Source organism: Lentinula edodes (genome assembly GCF_021015755.1).
Source record: "Lentinula edodes strain Le(Bin) 0899 ss11 chromosome Unknown C8R40scaffold_5, whole genome shotgun sequence".
Taxonomy (NCBI): Eukaryota; Fungi; Basidiomycota; class Agaricomycetes; order Agaricales; family Omphalotaceae; genus Lentinula; species Lentinula edodes.
Genome location: NW_025764311.1, coordinates 603,888 through 620,169, shown reverse-complemented (window position 1 = coordinate 620,169; position 16,282 = coordinate 603,888). Strand labels below are relative to the sequence as shown.

At 45.7% G+C, this 16,282-nt stretch overlaps 6 protein-coding genes across 6 annotated transcripts; 2 read left to right on the top strand and 4 right to left on the bottom strand.

Moving 5' to 3' along the window:
* Window positions 1-954: 954 nt before the first annotated feature.
* On the top strand, window positions 955-2,020 carry C8R40DRAFT_1158895 (uncharacterized protein; the record flags this gene model as incomplete). Its single annotated transcript, XM_046229793.1, has 2 exons — window positions 955-972; window positions 1,580-2,020. The coding sequence occupies 2 exons, from the start codon at window positions 955-957 to the stop codon at window positions 2,018-2,020; spliced, it is 459 nt and encodes a 152-aa protein (XP_046090085.1).
* A 1,135-nt stretch (window positions 2,021-3,155) lies between these two features.
* Window positions 3,156-4,152, bottom strand: C8R40DRAFT_1088335 (uncharacterized protein). The gene has a single exon (XM_046227402.1). It carries the CDS (start codon window positions 3,783-3,785, stop codon window positions 3,210-3,212), a length of 576 nt encoding a protein of 191 aa, XP_046090084.1. The 5' UTR covers window positions 3,786-4,152; the 3' UTR covers window positions 3,156-3,209.
* Window positions 4,153-4,197: 45 nt separating this feature from the next.
* C8R40DRAFT_693991 (uncharacterized protein) lies at window positions 4,198-8,004 on the bottom strand. Its single transcript, XM_046235889.1, has 6 exons — window positions 7,668-8,004; window positions 7,292-7,613; window positions 6,380-7,240; window positions 6,113-6,303; window positions 5,337-6,049; window positions 4,198-5,278 (listed from the first exon to the last, which is right to left on the bottom strand). The coding sequence occupies exons 1-6, from the start codon at window positions 7,885-7,887 to the stop codon at window positions 4,610-4,612; spliced, it is 2,976 nt and encodes a 991-aa protein (XP_046090083.1). The 5' UTR covers window positions 7,888-8,004; the 3' UTR covers window positions 4,198-4,609.
* A 109-nt stretch (window positions 8,005-8,113) lies between these two features.
* On the top strand, window positions 8,114-11,361 carry C8R40DRAFT_1166953 (uncharacterized protein; the record flags this gene model as incomplete). Its single annotated transcript, XM_046230936.1, has 6 exons — window positions 8,114-8,333; window positions 8,386-8,707; window positions 8,766-9,632; window positions 9,699-9,889; window positions 9,958-10,673; window positions 10,726-11,361. The coding sequence occupies 6 exons, from the start codon at window positions 8,114-8,116 to the stop codon at window positions 11,359-11,361; spliced, it is 2,952 nt and encodes a 983-aa protein (XP_046090082.1).
* A 101-nt stretch (window positions 11,362-11,462) lies between these two features.
* Window positions 11,463-14,836, bottom strand: C8R40DRAFT_693590 (uncharacterized protein). Its single transcript, XM_046235887.1, has 6 exons — window positions 14,563-14,836; window positions 14,222-14,513; window positions 13,131-14,165; window positions 12,142-13,072; window positions 11,539-12,081; window positions 11,463-11,470 (listed from the first exon to the last, which is right to left on the bottom strand). Exons 1-5 carry the CDS (start codon window positions 14,669-14,671, stop codon window positions 11,632-11,634), a joined length of 2,817 nt encoding a protein of 938 aa, XP_046090081.1. The 5' UTR covers window positions 14,672-14,836; the 3' UTR covers window positions 11,463-11,470; window positions 11,539-11,631.
* Window positions 14,837-15,265: 429 nt separating this feature from the next.
* C8R40DRAFT_1066724 (uncharacterized protein) lies at window positions 15,266-16,249 on the bottom strand (the record flags this gene model as incomplete). Its single annotated transcript, XM_046225811.1, has 6 exons — window positions 15,266-15,349; window positions 15,407-15,433; window positions 15,462-15,549; window positions 15,762-15,893; window positions 16,078-16,102; window positions 16,153-16,249. 6 exons carry the CDS (start codon window positions 16,247-16,249, stop codon window positions 15,266-15,268), a joined length of 453 nt encoding a protein of 150 aa, XP_046090080.1.
* Between the last annotated feature and the right edge of the window lie 33 nt (window positions 16,250-16,282).

Sequence of the window (16,282 nt, the reverse complement as noted above, 5' to 3'; positions counted from 1 at the left end):
AATATAGGTGAATATCGATTAGAACTATGTTGGTGATTATTAGTTCATATCAGCTTTGGGTGGAATCGACGTCGGCTGAGGAGTAGGGGGCATAAATCTGATGATGAGAGCGTACACAGGTATTTAGGATTTTCGGGGGAGAAATTGTCACCCCAGTCAGAAAGGGAGGTCCCTGGTCCTGGTTTGTTCAGGGTCATTCGTTTGTCTTAAATCACAGTCATAGTTGCGGGAGCAGTACCAGTGAATCAAATGTTTCGTTCAACAATTACCTCTCTTGACCTCTGCCATAGTCTCAGACCACAAGAATCATAATAGTACGTGCACCCGACTCCTCCCCTCCCCCCAATTCCCTTCTATTTAGCTACAACAAATACTACTCCGCTCTTTTAATATGACTACAGGATGCCACTTTTCTATTGCCGTTGCAGCTTTGACCGATGTCATGAATGTCGAAACTCTCGCCACAGTACCTCTTCATGTACGCAGCACAAACACAACTGCATTGCTCGTGGGAGAGCGCTTTGAGGCGCTTTGTTTCAAGTTGCGCTCTCCACATTGCCCTGCAAAGTTTGCAAAGTTCTACGTGCCACGCCATCTCCCTCAGCGCAAGATCTAAGGAGAGAGGAAATTTGTTCTGCGTGATAAATGTGCTCCTCCGCAAGAGGGGCTCCAGGCAGAGCAAACAGTGTAAGGTCACTTGGACTAGTTGTGCAAGGATTTGTTCAGTAGCTTAAAGAATTCACAGGACGGTTCCAGATTTTGAATTTGGCTTCAACATATGTATCCTTAACGTAGGTAGAAATTTGTGGTCCTGAAAGATCTTGTTTCAGCGTTGAACAGTACATTCGAGTTGGAGCGAGTCTCAGCGAGTTGGTGAAAAGCGGCAAGGTCCGGGACGGTCGCTCGATTAACGCTCCGAGTCCCGGCGTTTATAAACACTCTGGCTAACCTTCAATGTCCACAACAAATTGCGTGAGCGGTTGGAATTCACTCTTCACTGAACTTTGCCGACAAGTTACCTGACATATTGGAAGACAAACGTCCTGCGTTTGAAGATTCTGAACGAATTACTGTCTGAATTATCGCTCAATGACCAAGTAAGGGACAATATGTCTTCGTAACAGCCCTCAAATTGACTGTTGTAAACTTCAGGAACTCGCTCGATCCCTTACTCATCTCCAACGTTCGATAGACCCCTCCAGCTTTGCCTCCAAGGTGCCTTGACTCGTTTGCTATAGTTTCACCAACCTCTGAAGCTTTCTGAAGCTTTCGAATGATTCTGCCTTGGAAGCGCGACTTTCTGAAGAGATAGAATCAAGACTGTCGTCGATACTCGAGTTTCTTGGTGGTACGTTATCGAGAGCTCTTGTACTGCGGCTTATAGACACATAGCCCATTCTAGGCGACGTAGATATTCCCCTGCTGGATCAAATACACAAAGAAATAGAAGACATCGCATCTCTAGAATCCGAACTCTCCTCTACCTGGTCTTCTTCCATCGACGTGATTTCGCGCATCAACGAAGTACACACTCATCATGCCTACATGTTTTCCATTTGCTCATCCGATTCCCTAATAGTTGCATATCACCCTTCAAACGGAACTTCTCGATGCTATATCCACCATCCCTCCTGCCCTGAACGAAAAACACAAAGCAAATAATGCCCTATCTGCTGCAGTCATCGAAGCGTCTCTCGTTAAGCTTTCCCTTATGAGAGCTCGGTCACATCAAAAATTTTACGGATATGTCTCAAAAACCCAGCCAGACGCAACGATGATCAAGGCTCTTTCCATTGCCCAGGACAAGTTGAGGGATGAGGCTGATGACTTGTTAGAGGAAGAGCGAGCTTTGGACAGTCAAATTGAAGAATATGCGCGTTTGATGCGACTGGTGGATGGGAGTCCCGAATCAGACAGGGCAGGGTTTGCGCAGATTGTTGAAGATTATATTCGTGTTGAGAAGGAGACGGAGGAGTGTAGACGTGATTTGCGACGGTTGGGATGGACGGGACCAGATTGAGGAGAGGACACGTCGCATTACATCCAATCCAATTCTCTTAAGTCCCGCTTCGAAAGGTTTATAGGCTGGGATCACGCAGCGCAGAATAGATCTGGAACTAGCAGAACTTGTACCGGATTCTAATTTGCCTCTACTGCTTTCGACCATCCCGCAAACTTTGCCGCCGACGATCGTCTCATCCTAGAACCCGCGCCACGTTCCTCGAGTTTCATCTCAGTACTCAGCACTCAGCGTTACGTTCAATCTGCCACGTTCCAATGTATTATATCAGTAGTACCACCGACACCCAGTCAAAGCATCAATACCCCTTCTTCCCATCCCTGCCACCTCATCCAAACCCCCATGTCTCCTATGTAGAACAGTCTGGCACCAGGTATCCATGCTGCTCTATACGCGTACTTACGAGGAATGCCTGAGATCAACGTGACATGATGTTGGATTGGGATTAGATGTAGGGGCATCAGAAGCTGGTACTAAGACCTCATATGGTACAGACCATTCAGACATTGCGTTTGCCGGGAGTTTCTCAACGCTCAATCCCTTTATCCTCTATGCCCTATGTTCCATCATAATCAAAACCTTGACCTGGAAGGCTGGAATACTGACTGTCTCCGGATCAAAAGCCTTCTTCCACAATCAAACCAGGTCTGAGCATCAACTTGAATGGAATGTACCGGGGGAGAAGTTTCTCAGAAAGACTAAAGCTTTTGGTCTCTCCTTGTGGTATATTTCCAGATACTCAGGCCGACAACCATGCTGTCCAAGAGGAAGGATGTTTTGACAAACAACAGGCCTCGGGAATTACAGAATGCAGGAAGATGTATGTATGTAGGTCAGACAATTAATCCAGGGTCTTTCCTTCATCGTTCGCAGTTCACATTCCACCACAGATACATAGCTTAACACTACTAGCAAGAAAGTTTGCTGTATGTTCAACGTTCAACGCTCAGCGCTCAGCTCTCGCTCTTCTGCACTGCAATTCCTCGCTATACAGCCATCGCCTCATTCTCCGTGAGCCGCCCTGAACTCCTCATTCCCCTGTCTGATCACATCACACCAGCTCAAGACGGCGGCGATAGGACATTCTCGCGGCATCTCTCTTTGCGAGTTCTCCTGTAGCCTTTGGTGGAGAATGTGTGTTCTAGGTCAAAGAAAAAACAAATATTGAGCGAGTAAACGACAAATTTAATCACGAACAGTAACTCACCGTCGGTGATGGATTACGACAAACTTCTATATCCAAATGCTTGCACTGCGGATTACTCCCAAGACCATTCCGTTTACTGAAAGGGTTACAGGTCCAATCACCCTTTCCGCCACAGTTTGTCAGATAGATCATCACCATAGCTAATCCGCCTGCGACTGTGAAAGCAAAACACGTTATCAGTGTTTGAGGATGTCGCTTCAATGCATCCTCTACAGAAGTGACTCGTTCCATCACTGCCCGCAAATTTGATACGTCCCGATGATTTGGTCCTAACTCTTGTCTACCCAGTTCCAGTCCACGTTGTATTGCCTGCTGATGACAACGGGGAGATATACCTGACAATGGCGGTTGTTCCGTGCCGTCCTGTGCCGAGCTGTAGTGTGCAGCAGGGATGATAGCATTAGGTCTCGTAGCCTCGTTGTAAGTTGGAGGAGGGTCAGGTAGATGAACGGCTCCGGGATGGATCATTGTGAGCGGAATCGAACCTTGTTCGGGATTAGTCGCAGCAACATGCACGGCGAGGGTGATTAAGGGAAGGAGCGTGGTTAAGAAACGCATAAGGAAACCAGAGGGAAGTTGTGTGTGTGGCAGGTAGTAAAAATTGAACAATTATCGCCGGTCCAGCCGGAGACGAAGATGAGTGGAAGGAAGAGCGTGTCAGGTTCTCGATGGTTCTTATAGGCATTTTTAGCGACGAAATTTCAAACAACTTGAAACACCTCGTATAGCGTGCCGGGCCGCACCAACGTGAGGAGGTTTCCTTACTTCAGCCTCTTATCTCGACTAGGCTCCACTGTCATGCATGTCATGAACCACACCTTGCTGGGTACATTCACAGGGCGCGCCGCGAGTGGGTACAGGGCCTCAGAAGGAGGGTGAGAACCTTCAGAACAAAACAAGTTCAAAGTGTGCCTGCACACCAAAAATGTCCAATTCTGGGGTAAAGCAAGGTGATAGATATCTCTAAATTCTAGGATTTTGCTCGTATATGTATATCCCCCCACGTACTGCTTCAGAAAGTGGCGAGGATACTTGGTAGATGTCAATTTCGCTCCGGGCTACGTATGCACTAAGATGAATATTTATTACTGTGTTGCATCAACTAGTACTGCCATTGCCACCGCCTCGTTCTCTCCGTGAACGATCCTAACATTGGGTTAATGTGTTTGGTGTCTGCTGGTATGACGGAGGTGTCAACAAATAGGGTATTCGACGATGAAGGGGAGCTATCATTAAAGATATTCTCCTGCAAGCCGCGGCAGCAACAAGTCGATCACATTCATTCACGATGATTGCTGTAAAAAAGCACAACGAAAACGCTTTTACTGTAGAAGGCATCACGACAGTATAATTTGAGTTGAATAAGATACATATACAATGTTTCATCGCTTGCGCAGATTGTATGGAAGAGTCAAGGGTAATGAAGAAGAAGAATTGGAATCGTCTGGCCGAGTTAATCCGGCTGAAGCGCGTCCTGTAGCAATGTCTCCAATCCTGCTTTGACCGCGGCGGAATCGGACAGGTCTACCGATACCTTTATGCTTCCCAGTTCGGGCACTAGAACCAAGTGTAACAGAGTTGACATTGGTGGATTTGGGACCCTTGGTTCTTCGATTCCCAGAAGTACTAGGACCTGCAATATCATCCTCCTTATCAAGTCTGAAGCTCTTGGTTTTGCGGGTACCACTAAGATTACCAGAAGGAGCTACGCCGGTATCGTCGACTACCGTCAAGGATCTGCCACGTTGCCTCTTACCTTTCTGGTGGGAATCTTCCTCATCTACCATCCCTGGAGACACAACTTGCGGGTCATTCTTAATCTTTTGCGCAATTATTTGAGAAAGACGGCGCATTAGCATGTCATGAGAGACTCTCTTGTCTGCCTCATCTAGCCCTTCAATATTCAATAGACCAGTGGGAAATAGCTCCTGAGGGATACTGTCTTTCATGACTTTTTCGGGCCAGCAAGATCCTGAAACGCGTAGCACCCCAAAGGGTCCTACATCAAGGCAAAGATTCGGTAGCTCGCTGAGAAGGGAAAGGATTCCGGGCTGTCAATGACCGATATTAGCCATCACGAGAGAGTCCTGAATGCACCACAAATCATACCTGATCATGAAAGATTTCATTAGGATGCAGATCTTTGATATGTTGTATGATATTCGGGTCCTCTTTATTCGTATATATTGACGAAATGCGTACGAAAACCCAGAAACACCGAGCATCTGCAAGTTGCAGACAAAATACTAATATCAGTCCAATGCTCCTAGGATGCTGCAGAACACAAAACAGTTCGTCACGCTCGTGCTTGAACCAGGAGAGCATTTCCTCTTGAGAACTTGCCATGAGAACTAATCTATTATAGGTCTCTTCCCCCCAAGGGTGCACATCTACTGCCTTTAGTCGACGAGTCGTCCTTGTGAAAGTGACAAGTTTCACTTGAGGTAATGATGTAGGAGGTAATCCGATAACTGTGAAAACATCCGAGGTATCGCACAGATGGTCCAGAGTAGATACAAAAGTCAACGCCAGATATAGGGCGTAATGACTTGGAGTCACTTCTTCAATATCGTCGCGTTTATGGTTGCAAAAAAAGCTGATGAACTTTCTGATAGAAAAGTACGAATTCTTTTTGAGCCAATCTGCGCCATAGGTCACTGTCAAAGGCTCGTCCAAGGCGATTTGGGAACATTCGGGGTCCATAAAATATCCGTAATCTTCAGTGATCAAAATTCGGTCTTTTGTCGAGCAATTAATGATTCCTCTTGCAGTAGTCAAAAAAGCAATGACTGCACGATGCATTTCGGCCGTGCTAAGTGACCCTGAAGGAAAAAGATCATGTATTGATTAGAGACGAAGAGATAAAGAAGAGACAAACGACATACGTTCAAGAAGACCCTTGGAACCAAGCGGTGAATACCAATTATTGTAGCGAGCCTCTTCACCTCTTGAATACTCCTCATTGTCATGAGGCGCATATTCAGTGAAGTTTCTGATATAATTACCCAGTAACGTATGAGGACTGGTGAAATTGCTATGAAACAAAACGGCAAGGAACGACGCCGTGTAACGATGCCTGACCAAAAGAAAAGTCGAATTGAGTGGATTCATGAGGCGACAGGGTCACTGCGATTCAATCGGGGTGAACGCACCTTCCACGCAACCAATACCACATACGGTTTATCAAGGCTTGTCCTGTCACTGAACTAGCAAATGTAACAGGCATGAATTGGGAAACATATCGTCGGTGGTCCTCCGGATCATTGAAAGATCCAGTATCTGAACACCAGCGAAAATCATCCCACTCGCCTACCAGTGATTGAAAATGATTTTCAGGAATTATAGTCCCAGCGACAACGAATCGGATAGGTAAGTGACCTAACTGCCGCCGCAGGCCACGTATTAACTCTTTTAGGATTGGATAACGGCCATGATGGTCTTCAAACGCCTCATCGTATTTTCGCGACGCTACATTGGCTTCATCCAGTGCGATGTAAAGGAAGTCACCGACAGTTGACATTTCCGGCGAGTCCCAGAAACTCTGTATTTCGTCCCAAGAGTGCCTGATGGCTTTGTCAAGATCATCGTCACTTAGACCAGCTCTGGTTATTTTGTATTTGAGCATTCCAAATGCGTCGGACGAAGATATGGTATTCTTTGGGAAAATTTGTAATTCCAACCAGCGCTGTCGCTGTTGGAGACAAAATCCTTCCTTTGCACATGCTTCTAGGTACATCCTGAAGATGAGCAACCGAGTCAGGAGGACTTCGCTGACCGCACGGTAGACTAGACGAATATTAGTTTGTAATAATGATACGTGATTGGCGGAAGAAGTGGATGGTAGGTAGGCGGTCCAAGTAGAGTTTCGATTCAGGTTGCTCACGGCCAAAGGGAAATCGGCTGCTCCCAGATTGAAAGAATCGATAGCACACGTCATATAGAATCCCCAGTGCATGCACAATCCTTCGAAAAGAAGCTTCGTTTTTCCTGTACCCGATGTGTTTACAAGAAACCTGCGGATAATGAGGGTGAGTGACTTAGTAGCTTGAGAAAAACCCTCGTACGTGTGGCTGGAAGGCGAAAAAATTCGGTCTAATCTGTTTCTGAGTTTGACATTATATTGGAAACTGCCCAGCTCATGGAGAATGATCAAAGGTATTTCTTTATTGGGATTTCCTAGCGGGATATGTAGGCTTTCAATGTAAGCAGTGGTCTCTGATTCTGCATGACTGTCATCGCTCAAACTCTTGGGCGGTGTCCAAAAGGGTCGTCTCCATTCACCATTTGCTACCATATTTATTTTCCCGTTGGAAGAAATTCCCATAAGTAGTTGGTTCATGTCCTCGAGGTGAGGCTGAAATCTCCAAGCGTTTCGTTGTATATATACTGCAATAGTGTGTAAGGATATCTACCTTACGGATAAAGAGTTAAAAGACACACCGCAAATCTTATCGAGCGCCTCTAAATTCTGCAATCTATGTGCCTCCTTCACCGTCTCGTGAAGCGCAGGGTCTGTTAACAAGATTCTAGTGCAGAGTTCAAATGGGATCTTCAGTGCTCCAGGAGCGAGATAGGCATGGAGGAATTTGCAAGCGACTTCTGGATCGTCGATGTTCGAAAAAAGTCCTAGGACTTGCTCCTGCTGAGTTAGAGCAGCCATTAAACTTGACGATGATTAATGGTGTCATTTCGATTTAGTTGGTGGGTGGAATGGACAATGGACCTACATGTACACACTGTAACCGGCCTATGACTGATCCCGGCGGCGGCAGTTCCGGGCTGTGAAATATTGAGACTGTTGAAGTTCTTTCCTTAATGCCAATTTCATGAGCCCAAGTCTTTCATTCACAATATTCAGCTAATTCGAGTGTCATTTACGTCGCTCAATGGCTGCTCTCGATCAACAGGAACTTCTCAGAGATTTTCCAGACGTTACAGAGTCAGACCTTGCCTCTAAATTCCTCCATGCATATCTCACCCCGGAGGCACGCAAGAATATCTCATTGGAACTCTGCGCCAGAATCTTGTTGACAGAACCCGAGCTTCACGAGAAGCTAAAGGAGGCGCATAAATCACAAAACTCGGAGGCGCTCGATAACCTTTGCAGTGTGTCTTCTCTTCTGTCTGTAGGAAAAGGTTCTCATGCACTCTTCATCAGCATACTTGCGACGAAACGCTTGGCGTTTTCAGCCTCGCCTCGAGGAAATGAACGAATTACTTCGAGAGATCTTTTCCGACGGGAGAATAACGCTGATTGCAAAAGGCGAATGGAAAGGACCTTCTTGGATGCCACCCAAGAGCTCGAGTAGAGATGCTCATATAGATCCAGAGACCACAGCCTACATCGAAAATCTCCGTATTCCGCTAGGTTATCCGATGAAAGAAATACCTTTGATTATTCTATATGACTTGGGCAGCTTTCAACATAACGACAAACTCAGAAACAGATTGGACCGGGTTTTCTCTTCTTCTAAAGACACGTACGAGAACATTCCTTCTCTGTCAAGGATCATTGTTGCTCACGCCCATTACGCGTAGGTTCTTGGTAAACACCTCGGGTACAGGAAAAACCAAGCTTCTTTTCGAAGGACTGTGCCTGCATTGGGGATTATATATGACATGTTCTCTCGATTCTTTCAATCTAGGAGCCGCCGATATCCCATTCGCTTTGGACAACATAAACGAAAATGCTACATGGACCACCCGCTTATCATCCACTTCCAGCGACAACTACGCCTCGTCCCTGAAGACGAATATACATTTAGTGTATCGCGCGGTTAGCGAAGTCCTCTTGGCTCGGTTACTTATCTTCAAAATGTATCTAGAGGCCTGTTCAACTCAAGGATTTAGTGTTGAGCACCGGCGGCGCTGGTTGGAATCACAAATTTTCCCAACGAATATCATACCCTATTTCGACCCATTTAGTATGCTCAAATACAAAATAAGCGAAGGTTTCCTGAGTGACGAAGATCTAGACGAAGCTATTACGCACTCCTGGGACGAAATACAGAGTTTCTGGAACTCACCGGAAATGTCTACCGCAGGTGATTCCTTTTACATTGCGATAGATGAAGCCAATGTAGCGTCGCGAAAGCACGACGAAGCGTTTGAGGACCAGCACGGCCGTTATCCAATTCTGAAAGAGATCATACGCGGCCTGCGACGGCAGATAGGGAGTTCGAAGATACCCATCAGATTCGTTGTCGCTGGCACTATGATTCCTGAAGATCATTTCCAATCGACGGTTGGCGAGTGGGATGATTTTCGCTGGTGCTCAGATACTGGGTCTTTCAATGATCCAGAGGATCACCGGCGTTATGTCTCCCAATTCATGCCTGATTCATTTTCGAGTTCAGTCACAGGACAGGCTTTGATAGCCCGTATGTGGTATTGGCTGCGTGGAAGGTTCGTCTGGATTCGACTTGTCCTACGTTGTCGTCCAAAGTAATGACACTATTTTCAAATGGTCAGACACCGTTATACAGCTTCCTTCCTTGCTGTCTTGTTGCGTAACAATTATCAGAGTCCTCATACGTTACTGGGTAATTACATCGGGAATTTCACTGAATATGTCCCAGATGATAACGAGGAATATTCAAGGGGGGAGGAACATCGCTATAATAATTGGTATTCACCACTTGGTCCCACAGGGCTTCTCCAACGTATGCCATTTCCATTTGTCATCTACTGTCTTCGCTCAATGCATAATTCTCTTGTTTTTCTTCTCTAGGGTCACTTAGCATGGTCGAAATGCATCGTGCAGTTGTTACTTTTTTGACTACTTCTGAAGGATCTGTCGATTGCTCCACAAAAGACAGAACTCTGGTCACCGAAGATTACGGATACTTCACTGACCCTGATTGCTCCCATATAGCCCTAGATGAGCCTTTAACAGTGACTTATGGTGCGGGTTGGCTCAAGCAGAATTCGTGCTTTTCTTTCGCAAAATTCATCCAGATATTTCACAACAATAAACGCGATGATATTCAAGACATCCAGCCGACTCCGACTCATTTTGCTCTATTTCTGGCATTGTCTTTTTCCTCCATCCTAGATCATTATTGTGAACCTTCAAGTGCATTTACAGTTATTGGACTACCTGCATCCTTGCCGCAAGTAAAACTTGTCACCTTTACAAGGATCGCTCATCGACTACAAGTAGTAGATGTGTGTCCCTGGAGTGAAGACGCTTATGGCAAACTAGTTCTAATGGCAAGTACCCCAGAAGAAACACTGTCTTGGTTTAAGCACGAGCGTGATGAGCCGTTTTGTGTTTTGCCATCTTCCTCGAGCAAGCAGCTCATCCTGGTATTTTGTCTGCAACTTGCTGACGCACGATGTTTCTGGACTTTTGTATGGATTTCGTCAACATCTATGAACAAAGGTGAGCTGGATTTCGCGCAGGATATCAAAAATCTTCATCCCAATGAAGTTTTCCGTGATCAGGTTTGTGTGGTAACATTTTGAAAAATGATTTAATTGTTGACTTTCGGTATAGCCCGAAGTAGTTCCGCTCCTCAACAAGTTACCGAATCTGCTTCTTGATGTTGGAACTTTTGGAGTCTTGCGCGTTTCGGGATCTTGCTGGGCCGAAAGTTACCTCGAAAAAAGTATTCCTCAGGATCAGTACCCTGCTGGTCTGTTGAATATTAAAGGGCTGGACGATTCCAATAGCAAGGTTTCTCGTGCTTTGCTGATGCGCCGTCTTTCTCATGTTATATCGCAAACAAAGAATAGATCAGCTGCACTTCCTGCTGAAGATAATCTCTCCAAGAAAGGGAAAAAGCGACGTGGCAGATCCTTTACGATAGTCGACGATGCCGGTATAGCTAGCTCTAGTATTGGCGAAGCTCGCAAAACCAAAAGCGTGAAATCCAGTCAAGGGGATGATAGCGCCAGTCTTATCTCTGCTAAAAGTCAAACGCTAAGGGCAACTCATGTTGGCTTTGCCGTTGCAGGTTCTAGTACTAGAACTGGGAAGAATAGTAAAGGCACAGGTAGACCTCTCCCATCCCATCGTGGTCAAGGCAGGATTAGCGATGTTACTACACGACGCACTACAGCCAGGGTGGCACCTACTGATTCCACTGCTCCATCATCATCGACTCCTCCATACAATCTACGTAAGCGATGATTTTCATCGCTGCATTACCAAACTACAATTCCAAATTGTGTTTGTTGTATGTATAAATCACAGCCGCAGTCCGAGAGCCATTTCTTTGCCTTACACTTATTATGGGTTGCTAGACTTTCTGTAAGTAAATTGCCTCTAGTAGCATTAATGTTATGTGTTCACAGTCTCCATACTTACTGGTTATATAAAACTTGGGTGGTGATCACTCAAATGTCCGACTGAAGTACATGACGGCTGAAATAAGTACCGGACAGAACACTGGTATTGAGACTATTTGCGCTTGCGCTTTGAGCCACTAGGTGATACACTCTGAGAAAATTCAGTTTCTAAATCAACGGCTACAGCACCCCTTTGGTCGATACCCAAAACGGCTGGGTCATTTTCGTCCAAATAATTCAGTCCTTTCCTTTTAGCGTTAAGTGCGCTCTGCCTGATGACATTGAGAACATCTGTGGGATTCTCGTTCTCCGTAGTTGAAATCAACAGACTTGTTTTTAATTTCCCCAATGGATGATCATTGTCCCGATCCGGATCCTGTGTTGAGACTCGTTGTTTCTTTCCGCTTCTCGTCGGGGCTGCTTTTGGGAACGCCTTGCCCAGATCAATGTTGACCGGAAAGCCGCATACAATGCGTATAATGCCAAATTTACCTGCAAGTGGGTCCTTGTCCTTGAGGTTCTGGAGAGCATCCAGGACGTTCTTTCGAGTCACTCGATCTTTCTTGAGATTGCCGTTCAGCCAACGCATGACATCGACGCAAGAATGATGTGATAAACTCACCGCAAAGAACAGTCCTGGAGTCGTTGTGGAAATAGCGCCTCTAAGGGTACACGGCTTGAGTGATTCAGCTCGGTAGAATTTGCACTGTATCGCGAGGCATACGTATGTAAAATTGCCCTGATTTTTGCCTGGGCCTTTACTTTTCAGCTTCAGGAAGCACATGATGTCTGGCCCCATGCAATTCATTGGAAAACAGAATGTAGCCTGCTTCTTCAAGTTAAGCCATTCATATAAAATGGAGTGGTCGTCCGGCCCAATAGCAAGCCCTATTGGTCCAAAGAGGCTCGAGGTACCCCTCGCCAAACTGACTTTACCCTCCATAAGCCTCTGATCTTCGTCCAGGTGGAGTGTCACCAATTGTGCTTCCCTATTCTGCAAGCCATTGTCATCCCCACCTTCGAAGTCAAAGACATCATTCAGCTTCCTTGACTTTTCAAAAACTTTCAGGAGATAGTACGCAATAAACTCTTCAAATCCATCACGCCCAGTTGTAGGATTGTGAATTTGAATGTCACTAGCCAGAGTTTTGTATATTGTATGGGATCTTTGCTCATTGAACCACACTGAGCATGACAGTAAGACAAGAGGTTCATCAATCTTGAATGACAATTGCCCATTGTAGCCGCTGATCCTTGCAAGCCCAAGCTCGATGTATGCCCTCTCATCTTGTCCCAAACATGTTTCTAATTTTGAGGTAAAGAGGTATTCGTGAGCAATAGTTCTCACTGTTTCCCTCATTCGTTGATCGAGTTTGTCGAATCCAAAAGCTGGAGTAGGCAAAGTCACAATTCCAAAAAAGTCTTTCTCGGGCTCCTCAAAATCTGCAGGACGGAAGCAGGCTACACTGCGGATGTACTGGTCCAGGAGCTGATGCATGTCTTGATATCCGCACTGCAACACAAGAGACACATATTCCGCAGTGAATCTGTATCTAAAAACGAGTTAGCATATGATCAAAAGAGATACTCGACCTCGTAACAACAACTTACCTGCCTCGCAGCCAGTAGTGTATTCTATTCCGAAGACGCTCAGAAGATTGCCATATATCCGGGGGGAAAAACCTTTTCAGGTATGCAATTTGAGCTTTGGGATCATCGAATGCGCCGGTGTCATAGACACTTGTGCAGTAGTCCGGTTTCATAACCACGGAGGAAAGTACGTCAGATATGAGCTCTCTAGAGAGCCCTGTCCCGGTGAAAATTAGAGCACCAACGAGAATCGCAGACCTTTGATTCAATACGGAGTCCCACCATCTAGCTATTTCTCGCAGGACACCCCGCTTTGCTGTCCAGTCGGCCGAGCGGAAGAGATCTTCCATGTCCGTGACGGCGAACTGGCATTCATCGATCACGATGTAAAGCGGTTTTTCTCCGTTATATAGCCCTAAAGCTTCCATGATCCCATCGACCGTTGACTGGGAGAGACTCTCGATGATATCTGTTTTTTGTGAGAGATTAAGGCTTTGCCTCTCGAACCACTTGTTAAGATCACCGGCAAGTTTTTTGAACAGATCTTCCCGCCCATCATTGCTTAACAAATGTGGGTGCAGCTGTAGATGTAACCATCTACGCTTTTGTTGCATCTGGCTCAAATCTCCATTTATATTTTTAACAGCGGCGATGTATTGCTTAAAGACAAGAAGCCGAGCCAGTAATGGAACGAGAAGCTCGGAGCCTGCAAGATGCTGATTTCTTTCGAGGGCCAAGCGAAATTTCTCGGACTGAGGGACGTCTTTTCGAAACTGTGAATATCTTTCCTTGAGAACATCCTGTTCTGTGACGTCTTTGGTTTCTGGGCCTTTGTCGCGGCAGTACGCGGCAATATCAGCGGATGTGACCAGAAGGTTTGGTGCGTGAGGAAGGCTGCTCGTACGCAAAGCCTTCCTGATATTGGACATAGCAAATGGCACATCTTTGGACCCAACATGAGAATCATCCTGACAGGAGAAATAAAGGCCCCAGCTGGAACATAGATGCTCTAGGACAGCTCTGGTTTTTCCAGCGCCAGAAGTGTTCAAAAATATCCTGTAATTGTCAAGTTTGACTACAGAGGACAAACGTCATTCAACTGGGAAACTCACTTGTGCGTGGGTTCCTTCGTGAATAGGCCTATTATCCGTTCTTTCAGTTTATCTTCTTGTTGGAAACGACCTAGCTCATATCGCAACATATCGGGGAGGTGCTTATGAGGACCACGAGCTCGCGGAATTTTGAGATCGTGGATGAACTTCTTGTGGTTCTCTGGAATCTTCAAATGAGGCGAGTCGAATGACGGTTCCCAGATCGGTAAAGATATTTCGTCTCTGATAAACTTCTCCATCTGGGGTTTCAGTTCAGACGTGAGTCTGGTGGCCTCATCCAGGCAGAGCGATTCTAATAACATTTTCAGTTGAACATTGAGCTTGGGCTTTAGATTACACACCCATTTTTTTGAGAGCCATCTTGCTATAACCTAGATCGTGGGGTTCAACGAACTGACCTGATAACCATGCCGATCCTTCAATGAGGAAATTCAAAGAAGAAACATCCATACCTTCACCAGGAAGAATCGGACCGGTTTGATTTGATGCTCGCTCAGGACAATTTTCATCTGGTGACTGACATATATATGTAATGTACCAACAGTTAGATGGGATGGAAGAGTACCGTCGAACGCATTCCCGCTGCGCTTGGAATCAAACGTTTGCATCAAGAAAGGAAGGTCAGAGAATGACTGGAGTGAATTGGAGGAGATGAAGGACAAGATCGAGCAACAGTGAAGAACTTCGCTGTGTGGAATGGTACTGTACGTAGTGAGAGTTCCTTTAAAGGTCTCACCTGTGTTACGAATGAGGATACTATTGTTTTCCCTTATCTCAGTATGTAGGAAAGAACAAAAGCATTCCGAAGGAAGAACAACACCTACCACAAGTTGATACACGAATTGTATTATGATATGGATGATTGTGGGTCCATCTGTCAACGCTCATCATTTGACAAGAAAACAAGCACACCCTCACACAGTTCCCAAGCTCAAGGAATACAGGGAGAATTGCATATCAGGCTTTTGTTGCATTTCGGGTACGTGGCTTCATTCATTTCGTACAGTTTGACTCGTAACACGCGTTCAAATCTTCCCTTCGCATCTATATGGCATACAACAAGACTGCTATAAACAGGTCGACATGGACTACTAATGTGATCCCGGAAACCGCTCGGCGACGTTTTGCCTATGTGGAACAAATCTCAGTAAATTCATCGATGTACACACGAGTCCATTGACGCACCTTGATGTCAAAAATCCATTGATGCACCTTGATGTACACGAGTCCATTGACGCACCTGGACAATCATCTGCGACTGATCGAGTGGGAAGACAGCATGAGGGATTCCGGATGACGCGGTGAAGGGATGAACGTTCCATTGAAATCTAAGACCGAACAGAGAGTATATGAGGCAAAGAATGAGACAGGAAACTCAGAGCTTGACCTCGATTACATTATCTAGACCGCATCCTAGATTGTAGCCTCTCGATTCTCCAAATTCGTCAGGATGTTTATTGAATTTGGTATGAAAACGATTCGTAACTTGCGGACGTTATCCAGCATCGATTTGAAGGTCGTTTCCTACTGTTGAATTCACCGTTCGAACGAGATATCTACATAGAGTGTTGTATCAAGCTTGACAAGGAGGCGTAGGAAGGCTTGGATAATGTGCTCTGGATCCGAGATCGTGAGATTGTTTTCCGGAATTTTGTCCAAGGGAAAGTCCTTCCTGGTAAGGGACAAAGCAAGTTGAGAGGATAAAAGGCAAGCAACACCGCATACATCGTCGAGCTGTGCTGTCTGTTACAATTTCGAGTTGTATCATCGTCTGTCAAGGTGGTAAGAGGTAAGACGATGTGACAGTGTGACCGTTACGACCTTCATGGAAGGCTTTAAGGCTTTACCTTACTTACCGTTCTCTGCTAGTTTTCCCTTCAGCTATTTTCCGTCATTTCTGCGCATTCTGACTAGTCAAATCAACGGCTTACATTCAAACTCGTAATATACACTCGCGGCGCAATCATCAAGTTTTGGCGCTTTGATTTGCCTTGGCCATAATGGCAAACAGTTTACTTGGACGACCATCGTAACAGAATTGTAACTTGTCGAACGAACAAT

Bases quoted from the DNA above. Each gene is read 5' to 3' on its own strand.
- C8R40DRAFT_1088335 (XM_046227402.1), bottom strand. From the start codon at position 3,785: ATGCGTTTCTTAACCACGCTCCTTCCCTTAATCACCCTCGCCGTGCAT.
- C8R40DRAFT_693991 (XM_046235889.1), bottom strand. From the start codon at position 7,887: ATGGCTGCTCTAACTCAGCAGGAGCAAGTCCTAGGACTTTTTTCGAAC. The intron at 7,241-7,291 runs GTACGAGGGTTT...CATTATCCGCAG, and splicing joins TTTTCGCCTTCCAGCCACAC to GTTTCTTGTAAACACATCGG. The intron at 6,050-6,112 runs GTATGTCGTTTG...TTTTTCCTTCAG, and splicing joins TTCCAAGGGTCTTCTTGAAC to GGTCACTTAGCACGGCCGAA.
- C8R40DRAFT_693590 (XM_046235887.1), bottom strand. From the start codon at position 14,671: ATGGATGTTTCTTCTTTGAATTTCCTCATTGAAGGATCGGCATGGTTA. The intron at 14,166-14,221 runs GTGAGTTTCCCA...TGACAATTACAG, and splicing joins ACGAAGGAACCCACGCACAA to GATATTTTTGAACACTTCTG. The intron at 13,073-13,130 runs GTAAGTTGTTGT...ACTCGTTTTTAG, and splicing joins CACTACTGGCTGCGAGGCAG to ATACAGATTCACTGCGGAAT.